We start from the raw sequence: 19,267 nt of genomic DNA, 5'->3' as shown, positions 1-19,267 counted from the left end.
GTTTTTGTCATCTAAGTTTAATCTGTAACGTGAAGCGCAGTGGCACAGAATGTGACCTAACATGCAGGAAAGTTGGGCTTGTGGGAGGACAACCTTGCCAACCCAGTACATAAGTCAGAGGAGGCTGGACGTGCAGAAGAGTTGGATGGTTGATGACAGAAAAACAGATTTGTATTACTGGGCCATGGGTTGAACATGCAGATTGGACTTCTGGTTTTCTGGGCCGCAGGACAGAAGAGGTTGGACACAGGATTGAGGTGGCTTGGTGGAAGGAGGGAAACGTTTGTCACAAAAAGACACTGACCATCCAGAGGAGTTAAGCTGATGGAAGGACAAATTTGCAATTCTGGGTCACAGGCTGATGAAGGTTGGAAGTAGGAATGACTGAGGCACTTTGCTGCACTCTCTCTTTGGGACAGGGGGATGGGAGAGAGTGGAGAAGACTATGAGCTAGCTGAATCAGTGGTTAAATAACTCACTGTGTGCCCAGTGCACTGCAGCCAGAAACAAGCTAAAGAGAACAAAAGTATTAACCAATCATCTAAATTAATGGTCATTGTTGTGTCCCAAGCTCAGAAAGGCCTCCCTCCCCCTCGTCTGTGCCTGACAGACACTATCACTCCTCCTTGGCCGCCTTTCCCCACTTCTTCCAGTAGAACTTACTTGAGAACGCTGATGGATACCAGGGGGCAGCTGCTGGTCAAACACCTTCTGGATGGACTCCAGGGAAGGGAGAGTCCGAGATGCTTCACTGAGAATACAAAGACATGTCAAAGGTCACTGAAGGGGCAAGGTCACATGGGGCAACGAAAGAAGGATAAAGCACATGTAAGCAGAGTCAGGATGAGCTCTACCCTGACATCTGGTGGTGAATTATGGCGAGTGTGGAAAAGAACTCCAGGGGCTGATCTTGTTTGCATAGGCACACCCACTCGCCTGGCAAGAAACACAGCAACTGAAAGTGGTTACTTTGGCTGGTGTGGGATCCCCAGTTTCTCTATTATTGGGGCAGGAAGAATAAAGTTTTGTTACCCTGATTCTGTGAATCAAGGCCAGTGGAACTGTTGTATGACAGAAGGACTGAGTGAGTCCTTCACCATTACCTAAGTAGCACTTGCTTGACAAGGGGCATGGGTTACAAAACCCAGTGAATTGAGAGAGGATGGGGACGGGTATTTGTACCTGATGGTATGGGCCCCCTCTGAGGGTCCGAAACACCAGTTGCACCACCTCCTCTCTCCACTGTTGAATGTCAGAGCTAACTTTGATTCCCTTAGGAGTCTAGTTACAGGCTGCTGAGCTGAATTCACTTTGGGCCAATGGTGCACCAGCACTGGGGCTTCCCTACTATACTATGAGCTGAAATTGCTAAGAGCTGAAATCACAAAAGAGCTGATGTTATTAAGAGCTGAGATCACTGAGGCTATGTTAACTAGTGGGGGAGCCTGAAGCTATATTGCTCAGCAGCTGGCGGAGCAATTTGTGGGGACGACTGGAGGAGCAGCGAGCGGCGTGGAGCCTTGCGGGGCCGGTTGGAGTGGCCCAAGGAACGGCGAGCGGAGCTGTTTGCGGGGACGGCTGGAACGGCTCACAGGTCGGTGAGCGGAGCAGAGCGGAGTGGAGCGGAGCAGCTTGTAGAGCAGAGCAGTTCGTGGGATGGCAGGAAAGTGGACTGGCTCGTGGTAAAGGCTGCGGCGGAACCCCCACGGAGAAACAGACGGCTGGCCAGCCTCGGATCACGTAAGGTGCCCCTTAACACCCTGCGTGCCCCCCCCCTTTACTCTGGGGCTGCACTGACCAGGGGCAGAGACTTTGGGGGTTGTTGGACTTTTGGGACTTTGAGTGGTTGCTGGACCCCAGAGACTTTGGGGATGTTGGACTTTGGGGACTCTGGGTGATTTTTGGGTTGCTGGATTCAAGAACCAAAGGGAAAGGACACAGCCCAATTTGCTGGGGTGGGTTTTGCTCATGGTTTGTGTTATGAATCCTGTTTGTGGCGTTTTTCCAATTTTATGCTGATGTCGTTTACCTCATGTTATTAAACATTTTCTGCTACACTCAGACTCCGTGCTTGCGAGAGGGGAAGTATTGCCTCTTAGAGGTACCCAGGGGGGTGGTATGTAATTGTCCCAGGTCACTGGGTGGGGGCTCGAGCCGGTTTTGCATTGTGTTATTGAAACGGAACCCCTAGATACAGAACCCGGCCCTTGTTGCTGCCAACTTAGATGGGCAGAAGGGTTACACACAAAACTAGTTAATGATGCATAGTCAGTATGGAGTGAACGTGGGTGTCTACACTGCATTAGGGGGGTGAATGCAGCATGGGTAGACAGAACCACCCGAGCTTTATTCTAGCTAGCGCGGCTAAGAATAGCAGTGAAGACGTAGTGGCCTGGCTTCAACCTGAGTATATCCCCAAGCTGCCCAGCAAGCTCCTACAGCCCATGCTGAAGCCCTTGCCACCACACCTATGCTGCTATTCATAGACATGCCAGCTAGATTAAAGCTAGTGTGGGTATGCAAGCCTGAGCTGCAGTCACACCTCTGATTGCAGTGTAGACATACCCAGTGAGGTCAGTGCCAACCCTGAAAGATCAGGACAGCGCAGCAGGGTTAGGATGTCAGCTAATGCACCAGCGACAGCTCATTTGAACAGAACTCCTTACAGCTCCAGAAGCTGGGGCAGCACAGTACCATCAGTGAAGGAGGAAATACACAGATATATTTTTCAACAAATGCAATAAGGGGACGAGTGGAACTGTGGATGTAAAATGAACCAGGCTTTAATTTCCTAAATTCAAATCAAGGGTAGGTTACAAATGAAATGTATTTAGTGAGCCCAGAGGATGCTTGTCCATCACAAAATCTTTGTGTGAACTTGGCACAAATGACACTCTCTGCTAATGACCAGACTTAGTACTGGCAGAGCAGCTAGGTCTAGGGTGACCAGATGTCCCGATTTTATAGGGACAGTCCCGATTTTTGGGTCTTTTTCTTATATAGCCTCCTATTACCCCCCACTCCTTGTCCCGATTTTTCACCCTTGCTGTCTGGTCACCCTAGCTAGGTCCTGCAGGCCAAGATGAACATGGAGAACAATGCGGCATTGTGCCTAATTAGTAGCCAGCACTAACAAGTCCCCTCACTGTTATAGGTACGAATGCACCAGTTTCTCCATCTAGTTCTCTGGAAAAGGTGCTACAGTGAGCATGCACCTGTGGTCTCTGAAAATCAAGCTACTTATTTAGGTGCCTAAATGTGTATTCAATGGCCTAAGCTAGGCACCCACATTTGAAATTTCAGCCTAAGTGACTTGCCAAGGTCATCCAGGAAGTCTGTGGTGGAACTGGGAGCCCAGCCCTCCTAGGCTCTTAGTTCTGTGTCACAAAACTGTTCTGCTTTGAACCTTTTAAGTTATCCTAACCTCCCTAAGACTCCCATTAACATCAGCGGACTTTAGTTCCGGCCCTATCAGAAAAGAGGTGGTTTTAGAAGCACTGGGAGAAATTCTACTAGACAAACCACTAGGAAACAATTAGAATATATCTACTTTGAAGCGATGTGCAGCACAGACCGTACATTTCTGAACAACAGCAACCACAGAAAAACCCGCTGCTTGGCCGTTTCTTACGTGAGAATGGCCCTCTCTGAGGCCCTTTACCATGAAGTGCAGCTTAATGTAACACACAGGTCAGACTTGAGGAAGAATGCAGAAGGGTATTTACTGGCATTTGTGCTCAACCAAACCACAAAGTGGTTTTAATTGCATTCACACCTCTTTTGTTTTCTTCCTTTGAACTGCTGTGTGAGTAAAATTTTATTCATGAGAATCTTCACAGGAAGTGTCACAAACACTTCTGTCCATCTGTATTTGCATAAGTATTGGCGCCAGAAGTGTTTGAGCAGCCATCTTAAAAGCTCCTTGTGGGAGTCATGCAATCAGAGAGCAGAAATAACACCATGTAATTTAGGTGACCGATCATGTAGGGAATTATGAAGTGATTGCCTGAAACAACAGTCAAGCTGAACAGCTCACAAATAACTCGCACTGTGAAATATGTCCACCCAAACCCTTTAAGGAATTCTGAATGAGGAACATCTCCTCATACATCTGCAGCAAGATCCGTGGCTGTGCTGGCACAAAGTTCCCCTGAAGTTCCCCCTAAAGCTTTTCTCAGCCCCCGGAGGATTCCCCCGACTATGGGAATCTCTGGGAGAGGTTCAGCCACTGTTCTTGCAGCCTCCCTGCCCCTGCCTATACCTCCGCTCCTGAGGCAGAGTACTTGGCCTGGGCATCCTTACAGCCTGGTGACCCTGGAGACCAGTAGTAGCTGGTGCAGTTGAAAACAACCTTCAGACTGCTCTAATTCATGCCAGGAGTTGGCCCTTTGCGGAGCTGGCTAAGGAGCAGGGGAGTCAGGGGCATAAAAGGTACTCTACAGCCCTTCCGCGCTCCCGCTCAGCTATGTGGAGTGCTCCTTAGCCACAGCTCAGACGCTGGCCCTGCATTTCTTGATGGGTAACTCGTGAACTGGAAAAGGGTCAATGGTCACCAGTAAATTGGTCCCTTTGAACAGTTAGCCCAGCTCTGCCCATTACTGAGCTGTAAGCAACCTTCTCACCCCCACCCCAAAGGCGGATATGCAGTTCCAGAAAACGTCCCCTTTCCCTTGCTAACATTTGCAGTCACATCTTACCCACAGTCTGATGCCAGCACAGGCATGAATCAGCTAGTGGACATCAAAGAAAAGTTCTCAGCCTTTACACTGAATGCAGTGTCACCTGGGTCTGACAACAGCTATCCCTGGACTATATGCAGTGTTGATGTAGCCATGCTGGTCTCAGGATATTAGAGAGACAAGGTGGGTGATGTGATATCTTTTACTGGACCAACTTCTGAAAGAGACAAGCTTTTGAGCTGACACAGAGCTCTCCTTAAAGTCTTCAGGTCACCCAAAGAAGAGCTCTGTGTCAGCTCAGAAGCTTGTCTCTTTCACCAAGAGAAGCTGGTCCAGTAAAAGATGATATCTCACCCGTCCCTAAACTATGTGAGATTAGAGGGGGCAAGGGAGAGACATTATACAATTAAAGATAGGGCATTAGTGCCAATTGAGTCTGCGATTTGCAATTTTTCCCCTCCCCAAGGCTTTGTGAAAATAATAAAAGGTACTGAATCCAGTTAAGAAAAAGAAAACACAGATGTCTGAGAAACAGCCTGAGAACTAGCTGCAGATTTCAGGCTGAATCCCTCAATGCAGCTGGGAAAGAAGCTGAGGTGAACGAAACCTAAAATTAGGTAATGTCACAGAACAAATTAAATTTCAGCATCTTGATAGGGGGATTCAGCTAGAGAGGCTGCAAGCTATCGCAGAGATTAAGGGAGCTACATAAAGCAATTAAGTTCCCAGATATTTGAAAATTAGTAAATTACGGGAGAATGCTGGGTTCTATGGCTGGAATGCACACACTCCTGAGAAAATCTGATCTGCAGGAGAGAGGTTTATTAGGGTACGTCTACACTACGAGATTAATTCGAATTTAGATAATTCGAATTTGGGAAACAGATTGTATAAATTCGATTGTGCGCGGCCACACTAAGCACATTAATTCGGTTTTTAACCACATTAATTCGGTGGTGTGCGGCCACACTACCCCATTAATTTTAACCATATTAATTCGGTGGTGTGCGGCCACACTACCCCTAATTCGAATTTACAAAATCGATTTTGGTGCTTCTCCGCTCGTCGGGGTGGAGTACAGAAATCGATTTTAAGTGCCCTTTAATTCGAAGTAACTGGCTCCGTTGTGTGGACGGGTTAAGGATTAATTCGGATTAACGCAGCTAAATCCGAAATAAAGTCGTAGTGTAGACCAGGCCTTAGAGAAAGCTGATTGATATGGAAGACAAAGAAGGAGAAACGGCCTAAAGTTATTAGGAACTCACAGGAAAATTGAGACGGCAAATCCACCAAAATGAAATGATACCGAGATTATTGGTACAGATTTTGGCAGGTAATTACAGGAGGGAGAAGGAATTGGATGGGATATATCAAATCCACTCCATTTTCAAACAGCAAGTCAGCTTAATAGGCTGATTTTGAAAGTCTCTTACTACTTGAGCAACGCAAACTGAGTACGTGATCAGAACTTGATCCAAAGCCCATTGAAATCAGTGGGAGTTTTTCCACTGACTTCATTGGATTTTAGATCAAGTCCCCTTCATAAGAAAGAATCCTGCATTTCCATGTGGGAAATTGCATATGCAAATTGGTCAATTATACATTTAATTAGCCATCTCCATGCTGTGGGTGATTGCCCGTGAAAAGAATTACATTTGCTGCACCTCACCTATCACACAGGTCTTTGAAAATCTGCCCAGTTAGACTAATTATATTAAGATGTCATTAGTTCCTGGGATAACAACAGATTAATCCATAAATATATGCCGCTAAACAAGGGGTGGAAGGTGGGGCTAATTGTCTGTTGGTGCAACTCCACTGACGTCAATGGACTTTCACCGGTAGAGAATTTGGCCTGGTAATGTTTGAAGTGGGCACTAGATTTTCTGTGCCCTCTCACTACAAATGTTAAAGGGATGCTGACAATTGAAAGAGCAGCTTTGATGCTTGAGAACATTTGATATCGGTAGGTTTTATTTTTTAAGACTTTCTTATCCCCTCGAAGGGCGATGAGGGGTACAAAAGCCTAGATAGCACAAAGTAGTGATGCGTTAGAGCTCCCTTCTGGGAAAAATGAGCCTGGCCTTCATTGGAATAACAGCACAGCCCTATCTGAGACAGTTTAGCAATGGAAAAGATTCAGTCCTGATTTTGCTGGCTGTGGGATCCCATTATTCAGGGTTTGCTAATAACTGAGCACATGGGACCTTCCCCTCCGTGGCTGTAGAGAACTGAAACCCAGCTGAGGGGCACAGAAAGGGAAGTGCTGGTTCTGCAGCATCATACTTCCCACTCCCCGAACCTCCCTGGGGACCCTGGGGAGGGCTGGATTCAGGCCTACGGAGCAGGGGAATGCACACTGAGCCAATCCTCAAATGGTGTAACTTGATAACTCCAGTCACTTCAACTGAGCCACACCAATTTACACCAGCTGAGGATCTGGCCCATCCTCCTCCCTGCAGCTCTGTGGGAATTCCATTCACAAGTTAGTGCTCAGTGAATCGATATTAGTTCTTGGGTGCATCTGCCCATGTTTTCGACCTTTCTCCTAATTTGTGGGGGTGAGTTCCAGGTGCTGGAGGGCAGTACCCCTGCCTGCACTGCTCCACGGGAGCCTAGCTGCCAAGGAGCCGGTGTGGAAAAGGGTGCTGTGGGCCCCTGAGCCAGCGTGGAGGTACAGGACCTCTCTGTTGATGGTCAGGCATCCAGATGGTCTCCCTGGGATCTGAGGGATGAGCCCCTTGTTTGTTTCAGAGTAGGGAGGAAGCTTGAGGAGCAATCAGATCCCGACCGGTACTTGAGCTTTTGCTGGGTATGGGCTCTGGATAGGGAAGGGGTACTTGTAATGGAAACCATACTAGAGTAGGGGCCTGTTTCTCTGCTCACTCCACCTGGACTATGTTAACTGATTTCACCCCAGGTTCTCCCTGCTGTAACTGAGAGGAGAGTCGGGGTTTGGATAGAATAGTCATGCAGCAATACGTGGGGGGTTTTATATACGACTTTTACTTGATGATTCTGGAGGTGCCGTTTATATCTGTTCCTAAGCTAATCCTTTAATGCATTTTGGCTTTTTTTCTTTCTAAACAAAAGTATAAAATAAATAATACTCTGTTAACTGAAACCACCCCCAGGAAAATCTTACCTGCTACAGCTGTGTCTTTCAGGCAGATTTAATGTCCCAGGGCCAGAATCTCAGGCGGCGTAAATCATCTGACCCTCACTGGAGCATGAGCATCTGGCTCCTGGCCTGTAACCCCATAGGCCATGAGACCGTTGTCTTACTACCCGTTTTTAAGGATAAGCAGTAATGCTGTGCTGGAAATATGGGTTCACAATTCAAATAGCACCTGCCTTTGACAGTGTTGTGACATTATATTGGCTTCTCTGAAAATTAGGCTCCAGTTACCTGAAGAGCCCTTTGCAGAGCACTGTGAGCAGTTTCTTCAGCTGTGGGAGACTGCTGGAGCCCATCTGCACCATCTCAAAGTCGCTGGTGATGTGAACTCGCAGATAATCCTGGATTAACTTGAGGTGTTCCTCAGAAACACTGTGAAAAAGACTGACGCAGGTAAGGAAACCAGCTTCCTCCCTACTGTCCCCAACCATCAGGCAGCTGAGTTTTGTCTGAAGCAGAAAGCTCCACAGCTAAGAAATACTCCTGTGTGGCTTGCCTTGTTCTTCAATGTCAATATTCCCTTCTAAGTGGTGGTGGTGGTGGTGGTGGGAAATGGAATTCTTAGACTTTGCCTGAGGATTCCCCACTGCAATAGGATGAATGCTGCCCTGGTGTGGGAGATAAGCAGTTGCAGTCGTGACTGAGAGGTAGCTATGGTGGGGGGTGATTAGTAAGTCTCCTGTAGGGTTTGGGTGTGGTGGAAAGGCTGGGGGCTGACAGCCTGGGAGTGTTGGGGGAGCCAGGACCTTTGCTCATGTCTCCATGGGTGACTCCTTTTTCAAAACTTCTGCCTCAGACAAAGCCTGATTAGAAGCCGAAAGCAGAGGCTGGACTGGAGGCTCCAGTTGGGTCCTTGATGAGTGGGGATTGGCACCTCTACCCGTGCCGAGGGATGAAGCAGTCAAAGTTTACTGGCTGTTTCATCCCTCAGCAAGTGCAGAAAGTTCTGACTGGCTGCTCTTTTCCAAGGAGGCAGATGGAAGAGCGAAGGCAGCCAATCAAAACAGATATCTCCCAGCCTGCCACCTACCCAGCCTGCCAGTCAGCCATCCAGCCCCCTGTCCTACCTCCCTGACAGAACACCAAACTAGCTTCCCTTTGCTGTAACTTGCTCCCCCAGCCCTGGCCCATAGACACATGTCCTGATTTTTAACTCTGAGGATCTGGTCACCCTAGATGTCACCAGTTTCCTCCGATGCTTGAATGGGTGTCCAGATTCAACAGGCTACCACATGCGTGATGTATTTAGACAGCCATATACTTAGATGGGGCCAGACCCTCTAAGCTCGCATAAATCAGCGTAACTCCATTGAAACCAATGAAGACTTTCCAATTTGCACATGTTAAGGATCTAGCCCACAATATCTATGGTTTAGGCACATGATTTCTATTCTAGCCTCTCTCCGATATTATCTTACCGTACATTAGGAAATATCTCCATGGGGGAGGTCAGTACATTGTTTTATACTTCAAGAGAACATTTCTTCCATGCCAGAGCATGAGCGCTACCTTAAGGAGCAGCCATTGTATTACTTTAATGTCTAAGAGAGAATGGACCTGATTCTGACTTCCCTTTAATTGTGTAAACAGGAGTAACTCCTCTGAAGCCCATGGAGTTACACTGGAGTAAAATGAGTGTGAGATTAGACGCAGGCCCCACAGCCCCTCTCCCACAATAGAGTGCACTGACATAGTTGTAATATCAGTGACATCTTTCCCAAACGCAGCGCCTTACCAACTCCCGAGAGGGCTTCAATGTTGATTCTATTGTCCTGGTTATTACCCCTCTATCTACGTTTCTGGGGGCAGCGAATGACCAGAGCTCACCTGCTGGTGTCCTGGGACTGCAGCCGCTGAAGTAGCGTCTCAGAAAGGGACAGTTTGCTGACTTCTGCCACCTTGGAACTTTCATTCAGAGGAGACGCTTCTTTCATCTCGCTTGCCGGGAGTGCCACCAGGTAGGGTCGTGGGGGTAATATGGGTGGCGTTGGTACAGGGTCTGACATGAAGGAAGGGAAACAAAGTAATTTTGGCAACACGCCTAGACCACTTGCCTCCCATTCTGACCCACAATATCATCTGCATCACAGTGGCAGTCAGTGCAAAATCCATCCAGATTAACTGGCCTGCAATCGCTGAACTGAAAAGATCTGAACTTCATCAGATCAGACCTTGATATTGATAAGGGCCCAATTCTGTTCCCACTGAACTCAATGGTGTGGTGTAGTGGGCTGAGTTGAGGGCTGTGAACCCAGAATGCATAAGCAATAATCCTGGGCTCTGGCACTGGCTTATTGAATAGACTTGGTCAAGTCACTTAACTTAAATTTCCCAGTCATTGTGAAGATTGATTAACATTTGTGCAGTGTTTTGAAAATGTGCATGTGCTATATCATGGCTAGGTATCATTATTATTATAATGGGTCGTCAGTGGAGTGGGACAGTGCCCAGGAGCTACATGGGAGAGGGAGATGTATAAGGGGCTACATCTCCGCCAAATACGGACAGACACACAGATTTAACTTCAGTCCACAGTAACTGAACTTAGTTCAGGTTAAGTGGGTTTAGCAGTCTCCATCCTAGTCCTCATTTGTTCATAACAAAAAAAAGGGCTGGGCGCTGACATGATTAGCAGCTTCTCCAGTCACAGAACTCCAGTATTTGAGTTCCTACAGCTCCATGGCAGGCACAGTGCAAGGAGAAGCAAGTTGGGGAGAGTACAAAGAGGTTGAGAATGGGCAGCTAAAATTAGTAAATATGTCCAGAGAAAGGAAATAATAACGAATGCTAAGTGTAAATAAACCCCTTCCATTTAATGCAGTACGGTGACCTGAGTAGCCTCCCTTGTCACAGGGGCATTCAGTGCATTCATCACAGCTGAAAACTCCCTCCACTCTCCAGCTTAGGCCCCCCCAAAGCCATGCCATTCAATTCGACAGCACTCTGTCTCTTTGGTGGGAAGTGGCTATAGCTGCACTTAACCCAATGATATTCACCCTTGTTAACAATCGCCCATCACTTTGTAATGCACATAGTACTTGGTTAAGAGAGTGATGCTTATTTTCCTGAAAAGAATGGTCCATAGCTCCTGTGCACATTGTGACTCAAAGAGAGAAAGAAATAATGAGCAACAGCATGACTGATTGGTGCTGCAGTTAGATCAATACCTCCATGCTTAGATACCACAGGGATAGGAGACTTAACAATGAAACATATATGACAAAGACATCCTCTAGGCTTTCATATGGCTCCAGAATGATCGTACCTAAGCACCTTATAAAACTGAATTGTGGATGTGACTGGCCTTACTAAAAGATCACATTTTCACTTCTCTTCCTCTAGCCCAGGGGTTCTCAAACTGGGGGTCGGGTCCCCTCAGGAGGTCGCGAGGTTATTACATGGGGGGTCGCGAGCTGTCAGCCTCCATCCCAAACCCCGCTTTGCCTCCAGCATTTATAATGGTGTTAAATATATTTTAAAGTGTTTTTAATTTATAAGGGGAGGAGGGGTCGCACTCAGAGGCTTGAAATGTGAAAGGGGTCATCAGTACAAAAGTTTGAGAACCACTGCTCTAGCCAGAGGCAAGTAGAGTGGCAACAAGAACTTTTTTTCAACTTCCTGCCCTTCTGTTTATTCTTCTTCCTGCACTTCTCTCCCCCATTCTGAGAACTGGCCAGAAAATGAGAAAATAACTAATAGTTTTGCAAAAAGTGGGGTCAGTTTCTCATTGAAATTTCATTGTCAATATTTTCCAGCCCTCACGAGATCAGTGAGTTATTGTGTGTGCGTGTGTGTGCGTGCGTGTGTGCAATGGGAAGGCTATGTCAAAGAGGTTTTAACCTGAAGATAATCAGGTTCATGGTCATGCTCAGCATTTCTAGACAGACAGACAAAAGAGGAGAGAAAGAATGGTCCAGTGGTTACAGCACTAGCCTGGGTCTCAGGCACCCTGGGTTTGAGTCCCTGCTATGGAGCCTAGGCGCCCTGGCTGCTCAGGAGCTGTGTGAGCAGGCTGGCAAGAAAGCCGGCAGGTTTTCCATTGGAACCCTGTCTGGTTTCTGGTGGTATTTAATCAAAATAACATAGACCCATGGAATGTCTAGATTTTGAAGAATCAGCACATTCTAATAAAAATAATGGCTAGTCAAAATGTTTCTGATCAGCTCTGTATAGAACCCTTAACTCCACAGACAGCTACTAGGGTCCTCACTTTCACATCTCTTTTGGAGGGGAGAACCCCATGAAGCAGTGCAGTAATCTCTCTCCTCTCCTCCAGGACTGCTCTTCACTTAGAGCACTGAGCCAAAACCAAAGTCCTCCCGTGGGACTGACCCGTGATGGCAAACATCAAAGATGCAGGCTCAAACTGGCTTGCGATGCCATGATGCTGTCCTAGTGGTATGGAACATGAATCTTCCAGACACAGCAGAAAGGGCAGCTAATGTGCCTCTGCACAGAATGTGGCTCATTCCCGGGGAGCGTGTAGAAGATGGGGGCAGCCAATATAACCCACTGCTTGATTCTGCTCTTAATGCGGGACAGAACCATTTGCAGCAGCTGACAGAACAAACTAAAAATTCGAATAAGTGCCACAGATATTCTATACCATAGACCTTCTTCCCCCAGCTCCAGGGAGCTGTACGCGGCACCATGGGGTCGGTGCAACAATCCACCAGCCCTACAATGCTTGCAGTGGGTCTTGTATATGGACACAGTGCAACGTGTACATGCAAAACAAGGCAGCTAGCAAGGATGTCCTGCACTGCTGCAGCTTGTAACAGTGCAGCGTTGTAGTATAGACATAGGTGGAGTCCATGATTTCCTTTCTTTCTTAAACCTGACAAACGGAGGTCAGCCATCCTCGCGCTACCTGTTTCCCCATCCTCAGTCAGAAGGAAATCCGACAGCAGGTCCCTTGAACCACATTATGTCAGAAAATCCACCACTGACACTGTGGGCCTGGTGATGAAAATGCCAAACCAGGAGGCGAGTGCCAGGTCCAGCCAGGACCTTCTCACCCAACTGTCTACGAGGTAGTAGTAAAGGAACCATCACTGTGGTATCGAAGCACCCCTGGACAAGCTCATAATTGTTAGAAATATTCTCCATAGCATAGAGGTATAAAGGTTATGTCTGCACAGCAATGGCAGCCTAGGGTTAGTGGACTCAAGTTGGCTGTGTGTGTCAGGGAACCCTGGGCTTGAGCATCTACACTGCATTTTAATCTTGGGTTAAGGATATTCTGACCCCTGCTTGAACCTATGGCTCTGGCATCCACATTGCAGAGCACAGACCTGAGTCACAGTAACCCTCTCTCAGAGTGCCAAGTGCACCCCGCACCCCACCCCAAGTGTCGACACTCTAGCCCTACAAGTGTGATGCACTATGGGAAAACTCTACTGCCTGCTTCCTAACTGTGACAGTGCTATAGATGGGACTCAGGTGTCCATAAGGGCAGCGTGCACCAAAATCTGGCTGTGCTCCTGTGTCCAGGAAGCAGCTTTCTTTGCAAAAAGCTTCTTTTGATCATTCTCCCTTGCAAACCCTGCAGGCTCTCTGATATTGTGCTTACAGACTGGTGTTCACCAGACAATGGCTTAATGCTGATCTGAGGTGCTGCCGTTTGCAAAGGGACGAGTGGCTTCCGTTTGCAATATAGTGCAATAGACTGCATCACAGATTGTTGGCATAGAGAGGACTAAGGGATACCTCCGAAGGACTTCCAGGACCCAGGTCATGCTGGGGCCATGCATACAGGAAAGCAATAGGGCTCAGACCCTAGGTCTCAGCTTAACACAGACTTGGACCCTCCAACCCTGCAGGGCCCTGAGCCCCTAGGTTCAAGCCCTAGGTTAACACAACTGGTGTGTGGATGCAAGAGGGGCTAGGCTTGAGCCAGGCTCGAGCCCAGGCTTACATTGCTGTATAGCAGTGGTTCTCAAACTTCATTGCACTGCGACTCCCTTCTGACAACAAAAATTACGACATGACCCCAGGAGCGGGGACTGAAGCCTCAACCCCTTTGAGCCCTGCTATCTGGGGGCGGGGGGGGGGGCAAAGGACAAGCCACACCACCCCGGGCATGGGGGGCCAAAGCCAAATGCCAAGGGCTTCAATCCAGGGCTGGCGGGCTGTAACCTCAGCCCTGCTGCCCAGGGCTGACACCCCATGGCTTTGGTCCTGGGCCCCAGCATGTCTAAGCCAGCCCTGGTGACCACATTAAAACAGGGTTGTGACTCACTTTGGGGTCCCGAATCACAGTCTGAGAACCGCTGCTGTATAGACATACCCAAAGGGGCCTGATTGTCAGAGGCCCTAAGCACTCATACCTCCTAATGCAGTCAATAGGAGTCGCAGGCACATAGCACTGCTGAGAATCAAGCTGAGAAACTCCAAGAAAACTCCTGCCAACACTCCCATCATCTCCAGCGCACATCAAATCTGTTTCACTCCAGGGTCCAAACCATCCACCTTTCCTCTGGATTTCTTACCCGCATCCTCCTCTGGTTCATCAGCTGCCTCCTCCTCTTCCCGTTGGACAGGATATCTCAGGTGCCATACCAGACCCATGTTCTCCTTCTTGTAAAACTCTATCAGTTCGTCCAAGTTGTCAAAGTACTTCACTGGAACGCCTTCCGAAGCCTGAAACAACCCACAGAACACAGACATTGGCAAACATCGCTGTGGATCGTTCCTACCACGGAAATGTCGCTCCTCACTGGAGGCAAAGCAAAGAAAGAGAGAGAAAAAATCGACTACTACTGTCCAGAGAAAGGCATGTACCTGACCACAGGCTTCCGTGCAGAACAGGTCACACAATATAAACACAAACAGATATGTACACATGCCCCAGCCAGCGTCAGCAAAAACAGCAACCTCAAAGATTCAGTGAAGCCAAGTGGAAGAGATCCCACTTCTATGGCCATTGAATTTTAAAGTGTGTTTGGCTTCAGAGCGACAAAGATCTATAAAAGCAGAAGTTTTGATAGGATCAATTCTCATACTTACTGAGAGCAAGGAGCACGGTAGGAATCTCCCTTCACTTTCAGATTGCAAGAGAAACACAATCAAATGCGCCTATTAGTATTCCTTCCAGTATTCAAATAACTAGACATAATTAGGCTCAAATAAATGGGCCAGCAAACCATTGAAACTTTCAAAGTTTTAAGGTTAAAATGTTGACACTTGAGTGTCTCGAGTTAGTTTTCTAAGTCCATATTTAGGAATTTAAATCAAGTGACCTGATTTTCAGAGGTGCATCAACCACAACCTTGGGCTTGTCCGCTGGGACTCCAAAAGGATTATCTCTGTTTTTAAAAAGTCTGATTTTATTTGGAAAGAAATGTTAAAATGTTCAAGTCCCACAAAGATGAAGGTGACTTCAAGCTCTGACTGATGCCTGTGAGATACTATAGTGGTGTCCACAAAGCTGGGTTGCTATTTAGGCAAGAACAGAGAATGACCACACATCTCATTTTGCTGTCACCCACTCAGCATGTGTTGCACAAAGAGTCATGAGCTGATAGAGCCTGTGTTAGGCCTGGTCTACACTACGAGTTTAGGTCGACTTTAGCCGCGTTAAATCGACTTAAGCCTGGCCACGTTTACACTACGAAGCCCTTTCTGTCGACTTAAAGGGCCCTTTAAACCGGTTTCCTAACACCACCTCGACAAGGGGATTAGCGATAAAATCGGCCTTAGGGGGTCGGAATTGGGTTAGTGTGGACGGAATTCGACATTACTGGCCTCCGGGAGCTATCCCACAGTGCTTCATTGTGACCGCTCTGGACAGCACTCTCATCTCAGATGCACTGGCCAGGTAGACAGGAAAAGCCCCGCGAACGTTTGAATTTCATTTCCTGTTTGCTCAGCGTGGAGAGCACAGGTGACCATGCAGAGCCCATCAGCACAGGTAACCGTGATGGAGTCCCAGTCCCAGTCCCAGGATCGCAGAAGAGCTCCAGCCTGGACCGAGCGGGAGGTACGGGATCTGATCGCCATCTGGGGAGATGAATCAGTGCTCGCCGAACTCCGAAGCAGTAAAAGAAATGGAAAAACATTACAAAAGATCTCCAAGGCCATGAAGGACAGAGGCCATAACAGGGATGCACAGCAGTGCCGCGTGAAAATTAAGGAGCTAAGGCAAGCCTACCACAAAGTCAGAGACGCAAACGGAAGGTCCGGGGCAGAGCCGCAAACATGCCGCTACTACGCGGAGCTGCATGCCATTCTAGGGGGTGCAGCCACCACTAGCCCAAGCGTGTTCTATGAGTCCCTCTCTGGAAACGGGGAAGCGGGTTCGGCGGACGAGGAAGATGAGGATGGAGAGAACATAGATAGCTCACAGCAGCAAGGAAGCGGAGAAACCAGTTACCCCAACAGCCAGGATATGTTTGTCACCCTGGACCTGGAAACAGTAACCCCCGAACTGACCCAAGACCCTGAGGGCACACAGGGGACCTCTGGTGAGTGTACATTTGCAAAAATTACACATGGTTTAAAAACAAGCGTGTTTAATGATTAATGATTAATTTGCCCTGGCAATCGCGGCCAGTACAGCTACTGGAAAAGTCTGTTAACGTGTATGGGGATGGAGCGGAAATCCTCCAGGGACATCTCCAGAAAGCTCTCCTTCATGTACTCCCAAAGCCTTTGCAAAAGGTTTCTGGGGAGGGCTGCCTTATCCCGTCCGCCATGGTAGGACACTTTACCACGCCAGGCCAGTAGCACGTAGTCTGGAATCATTGCATAACAAAGCATGGCAGCGTATGGTCCCGGTGTTTGCTGGCATGCAGACAACATCCATTCCTTATCTCTCTTTGTTATCCTCAGGAGAGTGATATCATTCACGGTCACCTGGTTAAAATGGGGCAATTTTATTAAGGGGACATTCAGGGGTGCCCCTTCCTGCTCTGCTGAACAGAAATATACCCCGCTGTTAACCACGCGGTGGGGGGGAGGGTTGAAGTGACCATCCCAGAGAATTGCGTGTGTGGGGGAGGGGAGTTAGTTGGGTTTGTGCTGCATGTTAAACCTGAAATCGCAGCCCCTCCTTTTACATTGCAAACCCATTTTAAATGGCACGGGTGCTTGGTATGGGAAATGAGGGCAGAACTGTTTGAAACCATCCCCACATGTTAAGAAGGTTAAAAAAGCCCAAAGACTATATGTCTTACCATGGCTGCCTGCAAGCTGAAATCTGTGTCCTGGCACTGCGTGAGTGATCTCTCACACCAAACCAGGAGACTCTCAATATAAGAGGAATAATGCGACCTTGTAACGAAAGCACATGTGCTGTGTGATGTTGTGAACAGCAAAATCTAACGTGAAAGAGTCTACCCATTGTTCTCTAAAATGTATCTTTTTTAACAACCTCTCCCTTCTCCACCAGCTGCAAATCTTACTCCTTCGCAGAGGCTAGTGAATATTCGAAGAAGGAAGCGAAGGACGCGTGACGAAATGTTTACTGAACTTCAGACTGCCTCCCACGCTGACAGAGCACAGCTGAATGCGTGGAGGCAGTCAATGACTGATTTTAAAAAAGCCCAATATGAGCGAGAGGAGAGGTGGCGTGCTGAAGAGGAGAAGTTGCGTGCTGAAACGCGGGCTGAAGAGGAGAGGTGGCGTCAACTTGTAATCAGAAAGCAAGAGTCGATGCTCCGGCTGCTGGAGCATCAAAGTGATATGCTCCTGCGTATGGTTGAGCTGCAGGAAAGGCAGCAGGAGCAGAGAACGCCGCTACAGCCCCTCTGTAACCAGCAGCCCTCCTCCCCAAGTCCCATTGCCTCCTCACCCAGACGCCCAAGAACACGGTGGGGGGGCCTTCGGCCACCCACTCACTCCACCCTAGATGATTTCCATAGCAATAAGTTTTAAAGTTTTAAATTGGAGTGTGTCCTTTTCCTTCCCTCTTCCCCCACCCATCCCGGGCTACCTTTCCAATTATCCCCCTAGTTGTGTGCTGAATTAATAAAGAATGCATGAATGTGAAGCAACAATGACTTTATTGCCTCTGCAAGTGGTGCTCGAAGGGGGGAGGGTAGTAGGGGAGGGTGGGGTGGTTGGTTTGCAGGGAAGTAGAGTTAACAGGGTGGTGGGGGAGGGGCAGAGGGTTCATCAAGGAGCAACAAACAGAAGTTTCACTCCGTAGCCTGGCCAGTCACAAAACTGGTTTTCAACGCTTCTCTGATGCGCACCGCGCCCTGCTGTGCTCCTCTAACCGCCCTGGTGTCTGGCTGCGCGTAATCAGCAGCCAGGCGATTTGCCTCAACCTCCCACCCCGCCATAAATGTCTCCCCCTTACTTTCACATATATTGTGGAGCGCACAGCAAGCAGCAATAACAATGGGGAGATTCTTTTCGCTAAGGTCTGAGCGAGTCAGTAAGCTGCGCCAGCGCGCTTTTAAACGGCCAAATGCACATTCCACCACCATTCGGCACTTGCTCAGCCTGTAGTTGAACAGGTCCTGACTGCTGTCCAGGCTGCCTGTGTATGGCTTCATGAGCCATGGCATTAAGGGGTAGGCTGGGTCCCCAAGGATCACGATAGGCATTTCAACATCCCCAATGGTTATTTTCTGGTCCGGGAAGAAAGTCCCTTCCTCCAGCTTTCGAAACAGAAGAGACTGCCTGAAGACGCGAGCATCATGTACTCTTCCCGGCCAGCCCACGTTGATGTCGGTGAAACGTCCCTTGTGATCCACCAGGGCTTGCAGCAGCATTGAAAAGTACCCCTTGTGGTTTATGTAGTCGGTGGCTTGGTGCGCCGGTGCCAAGATAGGGATATGGGTTCCGTCTATCGCCCCACCACAGTTTGGGAATCCCATTGCAGCAAAGCCATCCACTATGGTCTGCACGTTTCCCAGAGTCACTACCCTTGATATCACCAGGTCTCTCATTGCCCTGGCAACTTGGATCACAGCAGCCCCCACAGTAGATTTGCCCACTCCAAATTGATTCCCGACTGACCGGTAGCTGTCTGGCGTTGCAAGCTTCCACAGGGCTATCGCCACTCGCTTCTCCACTGTGAGGGCTGCTCTCATCCTGGTATTCTGGCGCTTCAGGGCAGGGGAAAGCAAGTCACAAAGTTCCATGAAAGTGCCCTTACACATGCGAAAGTTTCGCAGCCACTGGGCATCGTCCCAGACCTGCAACACGATGCGGTCCCACCACTCTGTGCTTGTTTCCCGGGCCCAGAATCGGCGGTCCACGGCATGAACCTGCCCCAGTAACACCAGGATTTCCACATTGCTGGGGCCTGTGCCTTGTGAGAGGTCCATGTCAATTTCCTCATCACTATCGTCGCCGCACTGCAATCGCCTCCTCCTCAGCTGGTCCTGGTTTGGCTTTGGCATGTCCAGGAGGCTCTGCATGTTTTCCAGGACAATGCGCGTGGTGTTCATAGTGCTCA

General features: G+C 48.5%; 1 protein-coding gene across 1 annotated transcript in view; it reads right to left on the bottom strand.

Moving 5' to 3' along the window:
• Nucleotides 1-9,845, bottom strand: part of INPP5D (inositol polyphosphate-5-phosphatase D) — a 35,775-nt gene extending 25,930 nt beyond the window's left edge. Inside the window, exons 1-3 of the mRNA XM_029911149.1 lie at nt 9,685-9,845; nt 8,089-8,229; nt 664-751 (exon numbers count right to left, since the gene is read on the bottom strand). Of these exons, the coding sequence (XP_029767009.1) occupies nt 664-751; nt 8,089-8,229; nt 9,685-9,791 (336 nt within the window). The 5' untranslated portion in view covers nt 9,792-9,845. The remainder of the gene's footprint in view (nt 1-663; nt 752-8,088; nt 8,230-9,684) is intronic.
• Between the last annotated feature and the right edge of the window lie 9,422 nt (nt 9,846-19,267).

Source organism: Terrapene carolina, unplaced genomic scaffold (assembly GCF_002925995.2).
Source record: "Terrapene carolina triunguis isolate 2854851 unplaced genomic scaffold, T_m_triunguis-2.0 Scaffold88, whole genome shotgun sequence".
NCBI lineage: Eukaryota > Metazoa > Chordata > Testudines > Emydidae > Terrapene > Terrapene triunguis.
This window is presented reverse-complemented; position numbering and strand designations above follow the sequence as displayed.